At 48.4% G+C, this 21,334-nt stretch overlaps 2 protein-coding genes across 2 annotated transcripts in view; one reads left to right on the top strand and one right to left on the bottom strand.

Annotated features, from left to right (window-relative positions):
• Positions 1–1,651: 1,651 nt before the first annotated feature.
• TNFRSF18 (TNF receptor superfamily member 18) lies at positions 1,652–10,925 on the top strand. The gene is made up of 6 exons (XM_067472904.1): positions 1,652–1,960; positions 4,462–4,578; positions 6,230–6,317; positions 6,398–6,492; positions 8,721–8,849; positions 10,496–10,925. The coding sequence occupies exons 1-6, from the start codon at positions 1,849–1,851 to the stop codon at positions 10,603–10,605; spliced, it is 651 nt and encodes a 216-aa protein (XP_067329005.1). The 5' UTR covers positions 1,652–1,848; the 3' UTR covers positions 10,606–10,925.
• A 2,793-nt stretch (positions 10,926–13,718) lies between these two features.
• The window catches only part of TTLL10 (tubulin tyrosine ligase like 10), a 117,864-nt gene continuing 110,248 nt past the window's right edge, over positions 13,719–21,334 (bottom strand). The window contains exons 12-16 of the mRNA XM_067473005.1: positions 20,838–21,009; positions 19,221–19,361; positions 18,813–18,929; positions 16,730–16,823; positions 13,719–14,685 (exon numbers count right to left, since the gene is read on the bottom strand). Coding sequence (XP_067329106.1) covers positions 13,790–14,685; positions 16,730–16,823; positions 18,813–18,929; positions 19,221–19,361; positions 20,838–21,009 — 1,420 coding nt within the window. The 3' untranslated portion in view covers positions 13,719–13,789. The remainder of the gene's footprint in view (positions 14,686–16,729; positions 16,824–18,812; positions 18,930–19,220; positions 19,362–20,837; positions 21,010–21,334) is intronic.

Here is a 21,334-nt window from a genome sequence, read left to right as displayed (position 1 = left end):
CACACTGAGGCCTCTCACACTGAACTTCTTGGGGATCCAGACCTTTCCTGTCTTTCCTTCACTCTCTGCCTCCGAAAGAGGAAGAGAGTGAAGGAAAGACAGGAAACGTTTGGGTTCAGCGTGAGAGGTCTCAGGATGAGGCCTCAGTGTGAGGTAGGCCTCAGAGGAAGGGAGGAAAGGGCTGGGAGGGGGCTTAGGGAGAACCCACTCCCTCCCGGCCCACCCATCCCACATCGCAAGGGGTTGGACTGGATGGCCCTTGGGGGTCTCTTCCAACTCTAGGATTCTATATCCGGAGTGGGCAATACAGGGTCTTCTCTCCCATCCACCATCTCATCCTGACCATGGCCAACCCTTTGGGATCTACGCACACCTTCTCACACACTGAGGCTTACCTCACACTGAGGCCTCTCGACTGAACTCCTTTGGGATCTAGACCTTTCCTGTCTTTCCTTCACTCTCTGCCTCCGAAAGAGGAAGAGAGTGAAGGAAAGACAGGAAACGTTTGGGTTCAGCGTGAGAGGTCTCAGGATGAGGCCTCAGTGTGAGGTAGGCCTCAGAGGAAGGGAGGAAAGGGCTGGGAGGGGGCTTAGGGAGAACCCACTCCCTCCCTGCCCACCCATCCCACATCGCAAGGGGTTGGACTGGATGGCCCTTGGGGGTCTCTTCCAACTCTAGGATTCTATATCCGGAGTGGGCAATACAGGGTCTTCTCTCCCATCCACCATCTCATCCTGACCATGGCCAACCCTTTGGGATCTACGCACACCTTCTCACACACTGAGGCTTACCTCACACTGAGGCCTCTCGACTGAACTCCTTTGGGATCTAGACCTTTCCTGTCTTTCCTTCACTCTCTGCCTCCGAAAGAGGAAGAGAGTGAAGGAAAGACAGGAAACGTTTGGGTTCAGCGTGAGAGGTCTCAGGATGAGGCCTCAGTGTGAGGTAGGCCTCAGAGGAAGGGAGGAAAGGGCTGGGAGGGGGCATAGGGAGAAACTCCTCCCTCCCAGCCCACCCACCCCACTTTAGCCCAACATGTGGTCCCCAAGTTAGAAAGTTGGCCCATGTCTGGGCTAGAGAGACAACATAAACATTTTGCAGTAAGCGAGCTACAGAAATGTACGGGGATTTCTACAGGATGGATGGACCATTCAAGCAGATCTCCTGCCTTCAACCTGGATATTCCCCGATCTTTGGTATGGTTCTTCAGCCATTTGACCAGCAGATCTACTAGAAGACCACTGAGGTTTGACCACCTGAACTTAGAAACCGTTGGACCCTTCAATCAATCAATTAAGATCTTGATTTGGAGTCTCGGCGTACATGTAAACACAAGAGAGCTACAAAAATGTGCGGGGATTTCTACAGGATGGATGGACCATTCAAGCACATCTCCTGCCCTCAGCCTGGATATTCCCCGATCTTTGGTATGGTTCTTCAGCCAATTGACCAGCAGATCTACTAGAAGACCACTGAGGTTTGACCACCTGGACTTAGAAACCGTTGGACCCTTCAATCAATTAATTAAGATCTTGATTTGGGGTCTCAACGTACATGTAAACACTAGTTTTCTGGGCGGAGCATCGACTTCCTCATTTCTCTCGCCTTCCTCTGTGTACTTTCCATTTCGGTCCGTCGGAGGAATCTATTTTCACGATCCCTTCTCAGAAACGTCACGGAGGAAGTGATGACGCCATGCGACCATCCACACCAACCTTCAGGCCACGAAATGGGGCCACGAGACACGAGGCGGAGGGATAGAAGCTGGCAGAGAAGAAGAAACAGAGAAAGAGAAAGAAAGACGAGCCAAGGAACGTAAACACAACCCTAGCGCAGAAGGCGACGGAAATGAATTCAGAACCAAGGCTGGATTCCCGGTTGCTTTTCTTCACAGCCCTCTGTTTGTATATGGAACCGGGGGCCAGCAGCAGAGTTGTTTGTCGTGCTCCGAGTCATTTAGGTAAGTTGCAAGAATTTCAATTTTTCTGCAGACGGGATCGAATGCTTTCGGCAGATCTCTCCTTCCACAATTTTTTGCTTGTTGAGGAAGTGGCACTCTGAGCCGATACGTGGCTGTGGCTTGAATGTTCAACTATCACTACAGAGCAGACTTTCTTAACTTGGGGGTCAGGACCCCCTGGGGATGGGTCGCAAGGGGGTTTCACCGGGATTGTGGCGCAGCTGGCTGAGTGTCACCTGCATTAAAGATCACTCTGACCAAAAGGTCATGAGTTCGAAGCCAGCCCGGGTTGGAGTGGGTTTCCAACCAATTGTGTGTAGCCTGTTGTCGACCTTTGCAACCCGAAAGACAGTTGCATCTGTCAAGTAGGAAAATTAGGTACCACATTAAAGTGTGCGGAGGCTAAATTAACTGATTTATGAGGCCATAAAGAAGACTCCAGCAAAGCATTCCAGCGGGGAAGCATGCGGGGAATGCGGAAGTGCTTCATCAGCGTCGCAGATGGACGATGAAAGTGACAGCTCCCCAGCGGCCAGAAAAAGTTAAATAGCCTCTGTGTATGTCTGTATATGTTTGTATGTCAAAAATTGGCATTGAATGTCTGCCACATATGTGTACACTGTAATCCGCCCTGAGTCCCCTGCGGAGTGAGAAGAAGGTCGGAATATAAAAGCTGCAAATTAATAATAATAAATAATTTCAGAGGGGTCGCCAAAGACCACTATTTATTAATTATTTATTTATTTAGAAGTTTTCTCTACCGGTCTTCTCACCTCCAAGGAGGGACTCAGGTCGGTTCACAACATGTGTTCATATACAATAATATACAAAAACAACACAGTGCATCATCATTACACATTAAAATATAAATACAATAAAAACATCATTTATTTATTTACAGTATTTCTATTCCGCCCTTCTCACCCTGCAGGGAACTCAGGGCAGATTACAATGTATGTATACATGGCAAACAATGCCATAGACACACAACATATATAGACAGACACACAAAGGCTATTTAACATTCCAGTTTCTGGCCACCAGGGGAGCTGTTGCTTCACCGTCCGTTTGTGACGCTGATGAAGTACTTCCTCATTCTTTGCATACTTCCTGGAGATTTTTATGGCCTCATAGGTAAAGGTAAAGGTAGTCCCCTGACATTAAGTCCAATCATGTCTGACTCTGGGGTGTGGTGTTCATCTCCATTTCTAAGCCGAAGAGCCAGCGTTGTCCGTAGACACCTCCAAGGTCATGTGGCCAGCATGACTGCATGGAACGCTGGAGCGGTACCTATTGATCTACTCACATTTGCATGTTTTCGAACTGCTAGGTTGGCAGAAGCTAGGGCTGACAGCGGAAGCTCACACCGCTCCCCGGAATCGAACCTGTGACCTTTCGATCAACAAGCTCAGCAGCTCAGTGCTTTAACCCACTGTGCCACCGGGGGCTCCATAAATCAGTTAAATTAGCCTTTCCATATAAGTTGTAGCTAAATTTCCTACTTGACAGGTGCAACTGTCTTTCGGGCTGCAAAGGTCAACAACAAGCTACACAATTTTGGTCGGGAGCTCACTCCAACCCGGGCTGGTTCCGAACTCATGACCTTCGGTCAGTAGCGATCTTAATGCAGCTGACACCCAACCAGCTGCGCCACAGTCCCGGTGTATTTCACACTTCCAATATTTATTATTTGCCTTCTTATACATTAGTCCAATTTTTTGTGGTGACAGATGCCACCACAGAGCAGACTTTCTCAACGTGGGGATTGCAATCCCCTGGGGGGATGGGTTGCAAGGGGGTTTCAGAGGGGTGGGCAAGGGAGAGCGTGTGAGGCTGGAGGGAGGCTCACGCCAGCAAGTCCCTTCAAAACATAGGGAGTTCTGTGGGAAGTTTGACCCAATTCTACCATCGGTGGGGTCCAGAATGTTCTTTGATTGTAGGTGAACTATAAATCCCAGAAACTACAACACCCAAATGTCAAGGCCTATTTTCCCCAAACTCCACCCATGTTCATATTTGGGCATTTTGAGTATTTGTGCCAAGTTTGGCACAAATGTAGGTGAACTGCAACTCCCAAACTCAAGGTCTATGCCCACCAAACCCAGTATTTTATGTTGCTCATGAGAGTTCTGTGTGGGAAGTTTGGCCCAATTCTGTTGTTGGGGAAGTTCAAAATGCTCTTTGATTGTGGTTGAACTATAAATTCCAGCAACTACAACTCCCAAATGTCGAGGTCCATTTTTCCCAAACTCCACCAGTGTTCACATTGGAGCATATTGCCTGCCAAAGATGTGGGAGAAACATCAGGAGAGGATGCTCCTGGAACATGGCCATACAACCCAGAATACTCACAGCAACCCAAAGTAGGTTGTTGTTGTTGAACACTCATAGCAACCCAAAATATGTTGTTGTTGTTGTTGTTGTTGTTGTATTGGTGCCCAATTGGCAGTAACAGAACTTCATAGCCATCTTTCATGTCATTTCATCTGTCTCATTAACAGAAATGCATACAAAATTCTGCGGCGCATGCAGTCCTGGGAATTGCTGCAGGAACAACCAGTGTAATGAATGCCGTCAATTACTGACATGCCCTGAAGGCAATGAACTCTATCGCTCAGGTAAGACTGGAGTCCCTGGTCAAGTGGTCCCTGTTTGAGTGGCCCCTAGTCAAAGTGGTCCCTGGTCAAGTGGTCCCTGGTCAAGTGGTCCCTGGTCAATGTGGTCCCTGGTCAAATCGGTCCCTGGTCAAGTGGTCCCTGGACAAATTGGTTCCCGGTCAAAGTGTTCCCTGGTCAAAGTGGTCACTGGTCAAGTGGTCCCTGGTCTAAGTAGTCCCTGGTCAAGTGGTCTCTGGTCAGTGTGGTTCCTGGTCAAAGTGGTCCCTGGTAAAGTGGTCCCTGGTCAAGTTGTCCCTGGTCAACGTGGTCCCTGGTCAAGTGGTCCCTGGTCAATGTGGTCCCTGGTCAAAGTGGTCGCTCATCAAAGTGGTTGCTGGTCAAGTAGACCCTGGTCAATGTGGTCCCTGGTCAAAGTGGTCCCTGCTCAAGTTGTTCTTGTTCAAAGTGGTTCTTGTTCAAATGGTCCATGGTCAACATGGTCCCTGGTCAAAGTGGTCGCTGGTCAATTGGACCCTATTCAAGTGGTCCCTGTTCAAGTGGTCCGTGTTCGATTGGTCCCTGTTCAAGTGGACCCTGGTCAAGTGGTCCCTAGTCAAGGAGTCCCTTGTCAATGTGGTCCATGATCAAGTGGTCCCTGGTCAAGTGGTCCCTGTTGAGCAGTCCCTGGTCAAAGTGGTTTTGTTCGAGTGGTCCCTGTTCGATTGGTCCCTGGTCAAGTGGTCCCTGTTTGAGTGGTCTCTGTTTGACTGTTCCCTGGTCAAGTGGTTCCTGTTCGACTGTTCCCTGGTCAAGTGGTCCCTGTTCGACTGGTCCCTATTCAAGTGGACCCTGTTCAAGTGGTCCCTGTTCAAGTGGTCCCTGGTCAAAGTGGTCCCTGTTCAAGTGGTTCCTGTTCGATTGGTCCCTGGTCAAGTGGTCCCTGTTTGAGTGGTCTCTGTTTGACTGTTCCCTGGTCAAGTGGTTCCTGTTCGACTGTTCCCTGGTCAAGTGGTCCCTGTTCGACTGGTCCCTATTCAAGTGGACCCTGTTCAAGTGGTCCCTGTTCAAGTGGTCCCTGGTCAAAGTGGTCCCTGTTCAAGTGGTTCCTGTTCGATTGGTCCCTGGTCAAGTGGTCCCTGTTTGAGTGGTCTCTGTTTGACTGTTCCCTGGTCAAGTGGTTCCTGTTCGACTGTTCCCTGGTCAAGTGGTCCCTGTTCAAGTGGTCCCTGTTCAAGTGGTCCCTGGTCAAAGTGGTCCCTGTTCAAGTGGTTCCTGTTCGATTGGTCCCTGGTCAAGTGGTCCCTGGTCAAAGTGGTCCATGGTCAAAGTGGTCCCTGGTCAAGTGGTCCCCAAAGTGATGTAGAGGGAAATGAAGGATGGGATGGAGAGTTCTCTGGTGTGTTCATGTGCTTTGAGAGGACTTTGTGTGTCATTTTGATGGTAAGAAGCTGCCCAGGTGTCACGCTGAATTGTTTTTGGTGTTTTGGAGGAATGGTGAGATGTTTCAGAGTGGGGTCCAGGACCTCGGGACCTCTTCATGGCCGAGTGGGGAATTGGACCCTTGACTCCAGAGTCGTCCAAAATGAGATGAGCAAAGTCATGAAATATTATCCAGGTGAAGATAGCTTTTCAAGCCCTGCTGAATCGATCCTTCTTTGCTTTCTTCTCTTAGGCAAGTTTGACTTCAGGTATCTCTGCCGACCGTGTCCAAGCGGGACCTTCTCAGATGTCAACAACAGCTGCTGCATCCCTTGGCAAAAGTAAGCATCTCCTTGATTGTGTTATTCTCCCAGGATTCCTGTTCTTCCTCTCACTCTCTCTTTCCTTCCTTCCTTCCTAGCTGCACGAGCCAAGGACTCCAAACCCTTCAAGCCGGGAACAGGACACACAACGCACAATGTGGCCCCGTACCCACAGCCATTGTGATGCAACCTGGTAAAGAAAACATAAACAACATCCCGTTTCGACGGGTTTGACACCACTTTGCCACGGCTACATGCTATGGGATCTTTGGGCAGAGAAGGCAGAGAGGTGCCAAACTGGATTATTTCTACAGTGTGATGCTTGCTGTGCTTCCTGCATGGGAAGCTAGAGCTGACAGATGGGAGCTCAACCTGCTCTCCCCAGATTCAAACCTCTGACCTGTCAATCAGTAGTCCTGCCGGCACAAGGGTTTACCCATTGCGCAACAAGGGGCTCTGGTAGGGTGAATAATAATAATAATAATAATAATTATTATTATTATTAACGGCATTTAAATAATGTTATATATTCTAAATATAAAGAACTAGGAGCTCTACTTTTGGGGTGCCTCCACTCTCCAAAAGCCATTCAACATGGTTGAGGGGTCTGAATGCATTGTCGAAGGCTTTCGTGGCAGGAATCGCTGGGTTGTCGTGTGTTTTCTGGGCTCTATGGCCATGTTCCAGAAGCATTCTCTCCTGACGTTACGCCTGCATCTGTGTCAGGCATCCTCAGAGGTTGTGAGATCTGTTGGAAACTAGGAAAACAGTAAATAAAGAACACTCAAAAACAGGGGAACTCCAGACAAGGAACAATCAGGGACAGCTAATCACCTCTCAACAAAGGATTCCCCCAGGCAGTAAGAAGCCACACCTTGAAACTGCTAGGCCATTAATCAAGGTGGCCAATGGGAAAATTCACACCTACCTCCAACAGACAAGAGTTCTTTCTTCCACCCTGGACATCATTCCACAGATATATAAACCAGCTTCAATGCCTGACTACTCCCTCCCTGGGGGCATCCTTTGTTGGGATGGTAATCAAGCTGGCCAATGGCAACATTCACACTTGCCTCAAACAGACAAGAGTTCTTTCTCCCACCCTGGACATCATTCCACACTTATATAAACCAGCTTCAATGCCTGACTACCCCCTGCCTGGGGGCATCCTTTGTTGGGATGGTAATTAAGTTGGCCAATGGCAACATTCACACTTGCCTCAAACAGACAAGAGTTCTTTCTCCCACCCTGGACATCATTCCACACTTATATAAACCAGCTTCAATGCCTGGCTTCTCCCTGCCTGGGGGCATCCTTTGTTGGGATGGTAATTAAGTTGGTCAATGGCAACATTAACACTTTCCTCAAACAGACAAGAGTTCTTTCTCCCACCCTGGACATCATTCCACACGTATATAAACCAGCTTCAATGCCTGACTACCCCCTGCCTGGGGGCATCCTTTGTTGGGATGGTAATTAAGTTGGTCAATGGCAACATTAACACTTTCCTCAAACAGACAAGAGTTCTTTCTCCCACCCTGGACATCATTCCACACTTATATAAACCAGCTTCAATGCCTGACTACCCCCTGCCTGGGGGCATCCTTTGTTGGGATGGTAATTAAGTTGGCCAATGGCAACATTCACACTTGCCTCAAACAGACAAGAGTTCTTTCTCCCACCCTGGACATCATTCCACACGTATATAAACCAGCTTCAATGCCTTGCTTCTCCCTGCCTGGGGGCATCCTTTGTTGGGATGGTAATTAAGTTGGCCAATGGCAACGTTCACACTTTCCTCAAACAGACAAGAGTTCTTTCTCCCACCCTGGACATCATTCCACACGTATATAAACCAGCTTCAATGCCTGGCTTCTCCCTGCCTGGGGGCATCCTTTGTTGGGATGGTAATTAAGTTGGTCAATGGCAACATTAACACTTTCCTCAAACAGACAAGAGTTCTTTCTCCCACCCTGGACATCATTCCACACGTATATAAACCAGCTTCAATGCCTTGCTTCTCCCTGCCTGGGGGCATCCTTTGTTGGGATGGTAATTAAGTTGGCCAATGGCAACGTTCACACTTTCCTCAAACAGACAAGAGTTCTTTCTCCCACCCTGGACATCATTCCACACGTATATAAACCAGCTTCAATGCCTGGCTTCTCCCTGCCTGGGGGCATCCTTTGTTGGGATGGTAATCAAGCTGGCCAATGGCAACGTTCACACTTGCCTCCAACAGACAAGTTCTTTCTCCCACCCTGGACATCATTCCACAGATATATAAACCAGCTTCAGCGCCTGGCTTCTCCCTGCCTGGGGGCATCCTTTGTTGGGGTGATAATCAAGCTGGCCAATGGTTGCTCCCATCATTGCAACAACTTTGTATAAAACCATCACTATTGTGTGTTATTCCCATAGATTATACAGTCGCGTCCATCTTCACGGTCCTGACGGCAGCAGGTATCTTTGTTCTTCTTCTGATGACTTCCCTGCTAATCGTTTGCACGTGTATGCAGATGACGACGACGACGTTCCCTCTGGTTGATGGTGTGTATTGCTCTGTAGTCCAGTTCAAACGCTTCAGGCTTCTTTCTACTCACGACATTGCAGGTTATGGTGAGCGCCATGAACATGTCCAAGAGCCCTGCCACTGTCCTCCACCAACATCATCCTGCTTCCATATGGGGACCATTCCATCCTAGATTTTATGTGTTTCCTCCACCACAGGCATCCCAGTGTTTCTGACTCTCTCCACTGGTGTGGAATTTGCATGATTCCACCCACTGCCTCTCCCTGAACCCTTTCCTGTTCTTTTCTATGGCAGACAGCAAACAGAGGAATTGATCAGAAACAGAGAGGTCAACATAATATAGAGGAGTTGTAGGTCCTGGGATGTATAGTTCACCTGCTGTCTAAGAACTGCACTCTGAATTCCACAGACTTGGAACTAACTTGGCACTAACAGAACCCGCATGACTAGCAAAACATACTGGAGGTCTTTGGAGGGATTTGTGGGAGTTGTAGTTCACCTACATCCAGAGTGCGCTATGAATCCAAACAATGATGGATCTGGACCAAACTTAGCATGCATACCCGATATACCCAAATTTGAATACTAGTAGGTTTTGAGGGGAAATGGCTTAGGCATTTTGGAGTTATAAGTACTGGGATTTATAGTTCACCTGCAATTAATCTGAACTCCAAATGCACCAAATAAACTCCAATTAGAATTGGACCAAACTTGGCACACAGAGCCCTCATGACCAGCAAAAAATATTGGAGGTCTTTGGGGGGAAATCACCTTGATTTGGGGGAGTTGTAATTCACCTACATCCAGAAAGCACTGGGAACCCAAACACCAATGGATCCGAGGGCCTCCTAAGGTCACTATATAGATCTAGATGGTCCTTGAGGGCCTCCTAAGGTCACTATTTAGATCTAGATGGTCCTTGAGGGCCTCCTAAGGTCACTACATAGATCTAGATGGTCCTTGTGGGCCTCCTAAGGTCATTATATAGATCTAGATGGTACTTGAGGGCCTCCTAAGGTCACTACATAGATCTAGATGGTCCTTGTGGGCCTCCTAAGGTCACTATATAGATCTAGATGGTCCTTGAGGGTCTCCAAAGGTGACTATATAGATTCAGATAATCCTTGAGGGCCTCCTAAGGTCACTATATAGATCTAGATGGTCCTTGGGGGTCTCCAAAGGTCACTATATAGATCCAGATGATCCTTGAGGGCCTCCTAAGGTCACTATATAGATCTAGATGGTCCCTGACGGCCTCTTAAGGTCACTATATAGATCTAGACCAGAGAAATGGTGACCTCCACCAATGATGGACCTGGGCCAAACTTGGCACACAGAACACCCACGACTAACTCAATCTACTGGAAGGGTTTAAGGGGAATGACTCACCATATTGGGAGTTGTAGTTTACCCTACATCCAGCAAGCACACTAAACCCCACCAATGATGCTTCTAGAGCAAACTAGGCCTAGAACATCAACAGGGAGAAAGCCCAGAAGGGTTATTACATTACAATGGAGATGTTATGAGTGCCAGGCTGGGACAGCAGCGAGCTGGAGAAGGGAGAAAGGAGTCCTCCAATAATTCAGTTCTTCGCAGAACCCCATATTTGGAAAATGTATACCTGTATTATATGTTACTGTTTCTGCCTTTCTTCCTACAGAAGCTGAATCTCCCGAGCAGCCAAATCCTTCCGAATCCCACCTCCTGGAAGACGATGCCCAAAGTTACCCGTTTCCAGAGGAAGAAGATGGTGGCAAGATGATGGCATAGTAGACCTCACCTTGGAAAATGTATTCCTTAATCTCATCCCTGGGTGCCTCTCGCTTGTGTCTAGAGGTGAACGAGAGTAAACCTTTGTTTACATCCAAATCCTTACTTTTTGGGATCATTGGAAAGAAGAGAAATGGGGGAGGCACGGTTATAGATAGGACTTTAGCACCGCTGGTAAATCGCCAGCAATGATAAGATCTACCAACTGAAAGGTTACCAGTTTGAAGCCCTGGATCGGCGTGAGCTCCCTGGATCAGCGTGTCAGCCCAGCTCACTGTTTACCTGAGCAGTTCGAAAAGAGATTAGGTACTGTTAAAACAACCGGATGAGTATTTTACGACACCATAATGAAAGAGATCAGAAAATGCCCGGCAACCAAAAGGAAGGAGGAAGTCCTGATGGCTTTTCGTCTTAGAGGATGGAGAGACAGCACCCCCCTGTGGTTGGATTCGAGCACAACCTTCAAGGCGCTAAAAAGTCAGACGTCGACACAACATACCTCCTTTTTGTTCTGTCTGTCTCTGTCCTGTGTGTCCAAAACGGCATTGAATGTTAGCTATGTATGTGTACTGTGATCCACCCTGAGATAGGGCAGGAAAAAATAAAGTATTATTATTGTTATCACTTCTGATTTAGGATGGGGTTGATGGCTGAAAGAAAAGCTGGCGGAGCAGCCAGGGCATCAGGCAGCGTTGGTAGAGCTCCCCTTTTACCCACGCGGAGTTCACTTCAACGAAGTGTTGCCTGGGCTGAATGTGAGGCCGCAGGGAGGAGAGAGACAGCAAGGAAGGAAGAGGGGTCCAGAGCAGGATTTAGGAAGCAAAGAGGGGCAACAAATGGAAGAAGACAAGGATGGAGTTGATGGCTGATATGGTTGAAAGGTTGTGGGTGAAGTCTGACAGAAGATTATGGGTGGAGCCTGTCCAGGTCCTGGGAATTAATTTGCATTCCAGATCTCATTCCTGGTGTTTTATTTATCGCATCAGAAGCAATATGATAAATAAGGGAGGGAGGGACATGCTGGGGATGCAGGGAGGGGGGTGAGGAGAGGATGGGCACTGAGGTCAAGAGCGCCAGGGAGCGAAGTCTTTCTTCTTTCCCTCCCTCTTCCATAAAGCAAGCATTTCTGCTGCTGGCGAGAAAGAGAGAGAGAGAAAAGGCATGGCCCGACTTACCGGGCCAAAGAAGTTGCGGCGCAGAGCGTCCCCCACCGCCATTCTTGCCTCAGGGGGGCTTCTTTCTCCCAGAAGCCCCCCCTGGATGGCAGGAAGGTTTCCCACCGGCAGGTCACTAAGCCAATGGCCAACTGACCACGCCTCGCTGCGGGAGAGGCCTGAGCTGGCCTCTCCTTCTTTGTGGGCAGCCCCAGGCTGTGGGCCTGCAACAGCTGATCCATCCCACCCGCCCTGCATGTGGTTAATGTTTTCATTTTGTTGTTGTTTACCTTGTCCTAGTTACCTGTTAATTGTTTGTTTCATGCTTCTCGTCACAACTCCTTGTAGCGCGGGGCATGGGCCCTGGATCTGGTTTGGTATCCCCCCCTAGCGGAAAGGGGGAGCGCCTGGTGGTCTCAGGGGTGCCAAATTGCGGTTGCCCGGTATTGTGCTGGCGGCACCCTAGTGTGTGCGGGATCAGGCAGTATTGGGCTGCCCGATCGTGATCCAGGACCCATGCTTGGCTGCCAACCCTTGTTCCTGTTATCAATAAATTAGTTGTGGCTATTGTTCATCCCAACATTGTGTGAGCATACTTCTTGGGTTGGCTGTGGGAGGTGTATCGCACTTGCACACGCAAAGTTGGCCCGGGGCTTCAGGGAGGGGATCGAGGTGAGGATGAGCGCCAAGATCAAGAGTTCCAGAAAGCAAAGCCGGTGGAGCAGGCAGCCTCAGTGGGGCTCCCCTTTTACCCACACAGAGGCCACTTCAACGAAGTGTTGCCTGGGCTGAATGTGAGGCCCCAGGGAGGAGATAGAGAGCAAGAAAGGAAGCGGATTCCGGAGCAGGATTTAGAGACCCTTCCCTCCCTCTTCCATAAACCAAACATTTCTGCTGCTGGTGAGAAAGAGAGAGGGAGGGAGGGAGAGAGAAAGCTGGCCAGGGGCTGCAGAGAGGGGGGTGAGGCGAGAATGGGCACCAAGGTCAAGAGTGCCAAAGAGCAAGACCTTTCTTCTTTCCTTCCCTCTTCCATAAAGCAAACATCTCTGCTGTTGGAGAGAGAGAGAGAGAGAGAGAGAGAGAGAGAGAGAGAGAGAACTGACTCAGGGCTGCAGGGGGGGGGGGGTTGAGGTGAGGATGGGCACCGAGGTCAAGAGTGCCAGAGAGCGAAGTCTTTCTTCTTTCCCGTCCTCTTCCCTAAAGCAAACATTTCTGCTGCTGGCGAGAAAGAGAGAGAGAGAGACAGACAGACAGACAGAGAGAGAGAAAAAACTGACTCGGGGCTGCAGAGAGGGGAGTGAGGTGAGGATGGGCACCAAAGTCAAGAGCACCAGAGAGCGAGATCTTTCTTCTTTCCCTCCCTCTTTCATAAAGCAAACATTTCTGCTGCTGGCAAGAGAGAGAGAGAGAGAGAGAGAGAGAGAAAGCTGTCCCGGGGTTACAGGGAGGGAGGGAGATGAGCGTTGAGGTCAAGAGCACCCAACAGCGAGGCCAGCAGAGCAGCCATGGCAGTGGGCAGCCTCAGCAGGGCTCCCCTTTTATCTGTGTGGAGTACACTTCAATGAAGCGTTGCCTGGACTGAATGCGAAGCCCCAGGGAGGAGAGAGACAGCAAGGAGGGAAGCAGAGTCTGGAAGAGAGGAAGGAAGGAAGGAAGGAAGGAAGGAAGGAAGGAAGGAAGGAAAGAAGGAAGGAAGGAAGGAAGGAAGGGGAGCCTTGTTGCAATTCTCTAAGGAAGAGGAAGAGCTTTGTTTTTATTCTACCAAGCCAGAAGCAGCCAAGGTGTGTTGGATAATACAGAATGTCGGATAAGCAAAGGTTGAATAAGTGAGACTCTACTGTATTTCAGAATGGGGAATTCTGGGCAAGTGGGGCTCAACCTGTAATATTATGAAGAAGGAAATAATTCATATGCTACCAGGAGAAAAAAAAGGCTCAAAGACATCACAGGTTAGGAGCTATGTTTTTTTTTTCTTGTTGTCCTTTATAGGAAAAAGAACAAGGGCTCTTCAAATACACAATGATCTTGGCTCATGAGCCACGGTGGGAGGTCTTTTTCTCTTCGGAGAGCGAATCGTCTCCACTGCGGCCGGGGGCCTTCGCAACGGTCTTGGGGCTGTCCGGCGGCGTCTTGGATTGGGTCGTGAGATGCCAGTAGGGCTTGGGGAATTCCTGGAAGTTGGGGAGGCTGGGCGGGAGGTCGGACTGGAGGTGGAGCGAAAGCATCTGGGAGCTGGTCAGCGGGCCCCTGGCCCCATTGCTGCTGGGGCCCAACACCAACTTGGTCCCGAAGGTCTGCTGGAACCAAGCGGCGTAAGACTTGTCCTTGGAGAGGCCTCGGGCGACGGCGAGAGGGTTGGCTTTGCCTTGGTCATCACTCCCGTCAGCCTCCAGCGTTTCCGGCACATGCCTGATGATATATTGGCTCCCGCTGTTGCAGACCTGGTTGCCCCGGAGGATGGCCTTCACCGAGGGGCAGCAGGAAAGGTTGGGGATGATGGAGATCTGGATCTGGGGCATGGGGAGGGGGTCCTGGGAGATCCCTTTGCTGGGAGGGAGAGACAGCCCTTCCAGGGGTATGACCGTCACACTCTTGGCATCCTCTCCTTTGAGTGCCTTCTCCAGAGTTTTGGACGACGGCTTGTCCAATGAGTGGCTACTGCTGTTGACGGCATAGTCGGTGTTGATGGTACTGCCACTGGCGGTGTTGGCGGCGTTGCCAGCACTGGCGGTGTTGGTGGTACTGCCGACCTCAGGGTGAGACCGATGACCCTGGAGCGAACGAAGGGAAGTCCTGCTCCGGTTGGTCTGGGAGAGACCGCTGTCTGAGGCCACCCCGTTGTAGAGGAGAGAAAAGTGATAGAGCGAATCCAGCGGGAGGATATTCTCGCCCTTCTGGATCTTGGTGAAAATCTCAATCACCAGGTCTGGAAAACACAGCCAGAATGTCAGGGCAACGTTAGACACAATCAGGAGGAGGCACAAACACAACTATCACGCCCCCTCTTAGCCTTCTCTTTTTCAGGCGAAACATACACAACCCCCTGAGCCATTCCTCATAGGTTATAAAGCAGGTTGGGCAAACTGAGGCCCGCGGGCCAGATGCGGCCCCTTGGGCTCTTTTCTCAGGCCCTCCTCTCTCACACCATCTTATCCTTCCTCCTTCCCTCTCTCTTTTTTTACTTCCCTTCTACCCTTTCTTTGTCTTTCCTTCCTCCTTCCCTTCCTTACTCCCCTCCTTCTCCTTCCTTCCCTTTTCTCCTTCCTTCCTTCTCTTTCCTCCGTCCCCTCCTTTCTCTCCCTCCATTCACTTCCACCCTTTTGTCCTTCCTTGCTTTCTTCGTCTTTCCTTCCTCCTTCCCTTCCTCCCTTCCTTACTTCCCTCTTTTTCCTTCCATCCCTTTTATCCTTCCTTCCTTCTCTCTTTCCTCCCTCCCCTCCTTTCTCCCCCTCCATTCCTTTCCACCCTTTTGTCCTTCCTTTCGTTGTCTTTCCTTCCTCCTTCCCTTCTTCCCTTCCTTACTTCCCTCTTTCTCCTTCCTTCCCTTTTATCCTTCCTTCCTTCTCTCTCTCCTCCCTCCCCCTTCTTTCTCCCCTCTCCATTCCCTTCCACCCTTTCTTCCATCCTTCTTCTCCTTGTCTTTCCTTCCTCCTTCCCTTCCTCCCTCCCTTACTTCCCTCTTTCCCCTTCCTTCCCTTTTATCCTTCTCTCTTTCCTCCCTTCCCTCCTTTTCTCTCCCCCTCCATTCCTTTCCACCCTTTCATCCTTCCTTCATTTCTTCGTCTTTCCCTCCTCCTTCCCTTCCTCCTTTCCTTACCTCCCTCTTTCCCCTTCCCTTTTATCCTTCCTTCCTTCTCTATTTCTCCCCCTTCTTTCTCCCCCCTCCATTCCCTTCTACCCTTTTGTCCTTCCTTCCTTTCTTCGTCTTTCGTTCCTCCTTTGCCTTCCTCCCTTCCTTACTTCCCTCTTTTGCCTTCCTTCTTTTCTATCCTTCCTTCCTTCCCTCTTTCCTCCCTCCCCTCCTTCTTTCTCCAGCCTCCATTCCCTTCCACCCTTTCATACTTCCTTCCTTTCTTCGTCTTTTCTTCCTCCTTCCCTTCCTTCCCTCTTTCTCCTTCCTTCCCTTCTTTCCTTCCTTTCTTCTTTCTTTCTTTCCTCCCCTCCTTCTTTCTCCCCCCTCCATTCCCTTCCACCCTTTCATCCTTCCTTCCTTTCATCTTTCCTTCCTCCTTCCCCTTCTCCCTTCCTTACTTCCCTCTTTCCCCTTCCTTTCCTTCTATCCTTCCTTCTTTCTTTCCTCCCCTCCTCTCCCCCTCCATTCTCTTCCACCCTTTCATACTTCCTTCCTTTCTTCATCTTCCCTTTCTCCTTCCCTTCCTCCCTTCCTTACATCCCTCTTTCTTCTTCCTTCCCTTTTATCCTTCCTTCCTTCTTTCCTCCCTCCTCTCCTTCTTTCTCCCCCCTCCATTCACTTCCACCCTTTTGTCCTTCCTTCCTTTCTTTGTCTTCTCTTCCTCCTTCCCTCCCTCCTTTCCTTACTTCCCTCTTTTGCCTTCCTTCCCTTCTATCCTTCTTTCCTTTCTTTCCTCCCTCCTCTCCTTCTTTCTCCCCCCTCCATTCCCTTCCACCCTTTCATCCTTCCTTCCTTTCTCCGTCTTCCCTTCCTCCCTCCCTCCCTTACTTCCCTCTTTCCCCTTCCTTCCCTTTTATCCTTCTCTCTTTCCTCCCTCCCCCTTCTTTCTCCCCCTTCCATTCCCTTCCATCCTTTCATACTTCCCTGCTTTCTTCGTCTTTTCTCCCTCCTTCCCTTCCTTCCTTCCTTCCTTCATCTTTCCTTCCTCCTTCCCCTCCTCCCTTCCTTACTTCCCTCTTTCTCCCCCCTCCATTCCCTTCCACCCTTTCATCCTTCCTTCCTTACCTCCCTTTTATCTCCCACCAAGAACCCCACAAGGCCCTCTATTTCTACTCACCCAGAGTTTCGTTCACCACCAAGGGAATGATACTCTTCAAAGCATTGCAATTCGTGTGCAAAGCAGGATTGGAATTCATCTCCAGTAGCCATACCTGTTATTTTTCAAAAAAGGTAATTCATTTTTTTAAGATTTGTCTTGATCTGTCATTGGCACAGAAATTGAAGGTTTCACATTTCACGGGCCTGGGTTTGCCCATACCTGGTCTAGAACCACGAATGTAAGTCTATTGTTTGCACTGTTAACACGGGACGAAGCTCATGGTAAGACCAGACTTGCTCAACCCAGAGCCATTGAATCCTTACATTCTTTCAATGGAGAGCATGACGAAATTCCCATGCAATGCAAATTCTCGTTCCATGTTCAGACTTTTTTGGGCACAGAACTCAGTGAAATATATCTGTCACCAGGGGGTGCTGAAGCCTTAACTTTCGGAAATGAAAAATGCTTTCATTCTGTAATGATCATGATGGAAGGAAAGCGTAAACAAAGAAAAGAAAGAGTGGTAGGCAGCAGCACTCCAGATGGGTGGAAATGCCACTCTGAGCATTGTTAGGAATGATGGGAGTTGTAGTACTGGACATTCAGAGGGCACCCACTTAGGGAAAGGTTGCTATGAGCAAAGAGTGGCCAGAGCTTCTTTGTGATCTACTTTACATCTTTGTATCTCTCTGTTGTTGTCAAGGAAGGTATAACTCAGGTCTGTTCTGCAGCTATAGCCATTTGGTAGTGGGAATTAGAGGTTCCTGGTAGGCATGGTTAGGTACCGTCGGAATCTTTGTAATTTGGAATAAATTCGGAAAAATTGCCTTTTCGAAGTGATGTTCAAGTTTTTAAGAAAACCGGAAGTCCCTTTGCTTTTTCCGCCATTTTTGTTACGACTCATGGAGTGAGTCAGAAATGATTCAGTGTTTCCCCGCTTCTGGTCCCTGGCCTTGGCTCAAGCCAGAGAAGCCAGTTTTAAACCAGAGAAAGAAGGAATTTCCTCAGCTTGCTTTTCCCCGTTTCTGGTCCCTGGCCTCAGCTCAAGCCAGAGAAGCCAGTTTTAAAGCCAGAGAAGACAGCTTTAAATCCAGAGAAGACAGCTTTAAATCCAGAGAAGCTGGTTTTAAATCCAGAGAAGCAAGTTTTAAACCAGAAAAGGAAGGAATTTCTTGGCTGCGGCTCAAGCCAGAGAAGCCAGTGTTAAAGCCAGAGAAGACAGCTTTAAATCCAGAGAAGCTGGTTTTAAATCCAGAGAAGCCAGTTTTAAAGCCAGAGAAGCCAGTTTTAAAGCCAGAAAAGCAGGTTTTAAACCAGAAAAGGAAGGAATTTCTTGGCTGAGGCTCAAGCCAGAGAATTCAGTTTTAAAGCCAGAGAAGCCAGTTTTAAATCCAGAGAATTCAGTGTTAAAGCCAAAGAAGCCAGTTTTAAAGCCAGAGAAGCCAGTTTTAAAGCCAGAGAAGCCAGTTTTAAAGCCAGAGAAGCCAGTGTTAAAGCCAGAGAAGCCAGTTTTAAAGCCAGAGAAGCTAGTTTTAAAGCCAGAGAAGCCAGTTTTAAAGTCAGAGAAGCCAGTTTTAAATCCAGAGAAGCCGTTTTTAAAGCCAGAGAAACCAGTTTTAAAGCCAGAGAAGCTAGTTTTAAATCCAGAGAAGCCAGTTTTAAAGCCAGAGAAGCCAGTTTTAAAGCCAGAGAAGCCAGAGAAGCCAGTTTTAAATCAAAGAAGGAAGGAATTTCCTCCGCTTGCTTTTACTTCTGGAGTAAAACAACTACTTTCAAAGTAAAGACCACCTAATGAAACAGGAAATAACACTTTCAAACCATTAATGAAAGGATTCGGAAGTCTCGGAAGTTTCAAAAAGGTTTGAACATTTTTTTCTGTGAAAATCAGAATTGACTTTAGAATCGAGCCACCAGCGCCCCCTACATCTAAAATGAGTTTTGAACTATTTTTTTTATCAATTAAGCCTAGTTCCCGGCTATGTCCCAATAGCCTTGTGCAAAATGATCCCATCATCTGCTGAGGAATGTGGCAGGTCTAAGTGGATGATGGGATCAATCCACACCTGGTGATGGGGATATAGCCAATTGCATACCACCATACCTTGAAGTCTTCATCAATCAAGAAGTCACAGCCAATGAGGTCGAAGTAGCCGAGCTTGCAGTCCAACTTTGACTTGACGGCCAGGAAGCACTGCAGCATGATTTCCTTCATTCTTTTCTGAGGAAAAGCCATTCCGTTTGAAATGTTGACCCAAAATCATCAAACTTATTGACTATCCTCACCCTCCAACCACAATAATCCCAAAGCCTGCAGTCCTTCTCAAGATGGCGACACATTGATGCTTCCTTTGGCCATTTTGAGATGCACTACAGGAGACAATGGAAACAGTTGGGCCTAAGTGGGATGTGGCCCACAGAAGACATTGGTCCCTTGACCCTATGAACTTCTTTACCCCAGTTTAATGTTCATATAGGTTCCAGGAAATGGGAGTAAGGCATGTGAACTCACCGTAAATCCATTGAAGACCCAGTCCTTGGGCAGTCCTTTGATCTCCCTGAATTTCTCGTTGACGTAAGTGTTGAAACGATCCATGCACCACACCGTCTCCTCCTTGACATGGGGGTACAAGGGGCTCTTCTTCTGCACATACTGAGGACAGTTTGGTGAGGGTGGGGAGGGGTAGGGAGAAAGACACAAGAAGCATACTCAGCTTGGGAAATGAGTGGTTACACCTGCTGGAGAAGAATGACAAGAACCTTCCACGTTTGGTTGTGCATCCATGGGGCCAAGCAACTGAGAAAGGTTCCTTTTGAGGAGAAACATAGGCCTCAGCATCCAAAAGAAGTATAGGAGGGACAAAGAATGGGATTTATGTTTGGAAAGTAGGAAGTCTGAAGATATGGGCTTGGAAGATCTCCTCCTCCGTGACCTCCCTTTTGCACAAGAGATTGTACATCCCCATGGTCATATTCCTGGATTTACCATGGAAATGCAAAATGGCGAGGAATAGCAAACTCTGTTGAAATGAACCATCTAATGGAAGCATGCTGGAGGACCTAGAAAAAGCCTAGAAAGAACTTTTCTAGGTCATCCAGTGCAACTTCAGGTCAATGCCCAATGGAAGCATGCCACAGAAGTGATGGAGGACTTAGAAGATGCCTACAAAGAACTTTTTCTAGGTCATCCAGTGGAACTTCTGGTCAACGTCCACTGGAAGCATACCACAGAAGTATTGGAGGACCTAGAAGATACCTACAAAGAGCTTTTCTAGGTCATTCAGTGCAACTTCAGGTCAATGCCCAATGGAAGCATGCCATAGAAGTGATGGAGGACCTAGAAGATACCTACAAAGAACTTTTCTAGGTCATCCAACACAACATCTGGTCAACGTCCATTGGAAGCATACCACAGAAGTGATGGAGGACCTAGAAGATACCTACAAATAACTTTTCTAGGTCATTCAGCACAACATCTGGTCAACGTCCATTGGAAGCATACCACAGAAGTGATGGAGGACCTAGAAGATACCTACAAAGAACTTTTCTAGGTCATTCAGCACAACATCTGGTCAACGTCCACTGGAAGCATACCACAGAAGTGATGGAGGACCTAGAAGATACCTACAAAGAACTTTTCTAGGTCATCCAGCACAACATCTGGTCAACGTCCACTGGAAGCATACCACAGAAGTGATGGAGGACCTAGAAGATGCCTACAAAGAGCTTTTCTAGGTCATCCAGTGCAACTTCCGGTCAATGTCCAATGGAAGCATACAACAGAAAGGATGAAGGATCTAGAAGATGCCTACAAAGAACTTTTCTAGGTCATCCAGTGCAACTTCAGGTCAGTGTCCAATGTAAGCATACCACACATGTGATAGAGGACCTAAAAGATGACTACAAAGAGCTTTTCTAGGTCTTACAGTGCAACTTCTGGTCAATGTCCAATGGAAGAAAACCCAGAAGTGATGGGAGACCTAGAAGATGCCCACAAAGAACATCTCTCTAGCATTCCTCAGATTTTGATTCTACCAGCCTTAACCATAGGGGAACTTAACAGGCACATAGCATAAGACATCAACAGCATTCCAACCATTGGTCCCTATCTGCTTGTCTCTTTCCTCACCTGATTGGTCAGGTGAGATGTGAGGTCTTCTGACCGAGGATCATATTTGAGACATGTGAGGCGGACATAGCCATGGCCAAAGAAGAGCATGTACGGCACGGTGCAGGAGATGAGGAGATAAGAACGGACATCGAACTTCTTCCCCTCAAGGAGCAATGGCTTGTCAATGTATCTGGAGGAAGAGGATGGAAAAATGAAACCAGAGGTTGGACACATTACTTATGGACTATTGCTATGGTCACTGAGAGAAACTAAGAGTGTATCTCAGTATGGGCCCCTTGGGCTTCTTTCTCAGGCTCTCCTCTTTCTCATCATCCTATCCTACCTTCCTTCCTTCCTCCTTCGCTCCCTCTTTCTACGTCCCTTCCACCCTTCCATCCTTCCTTTCTTCTCCTCTTTCCTTCCTCCTTCCATCCTTTCATCTTTCCTTCCTTTCTTCTTTCCTCTCTCTCTCTCTCCCTCTTTCTCCTTCCACCCATCTATCCATACTTCCCTTC

Source organism: Anolis sagrei, chromosome 13, assembly GCF_037176765.1.
Source record: "Anolis sagrei isolate rAnoSag1 chromosome 13, rAnoSag1.mat, whole genome shotgun sequence".
Lineage (NCBI taxonomy): Eukaryota > Metazoa > Chordata > Lepidosauria > Squamata > Dactyloidae > Anolis > Anolis sagrei.
This window is presented reverse-complemented; position numbering and strand designations above follow the sequence as displayed.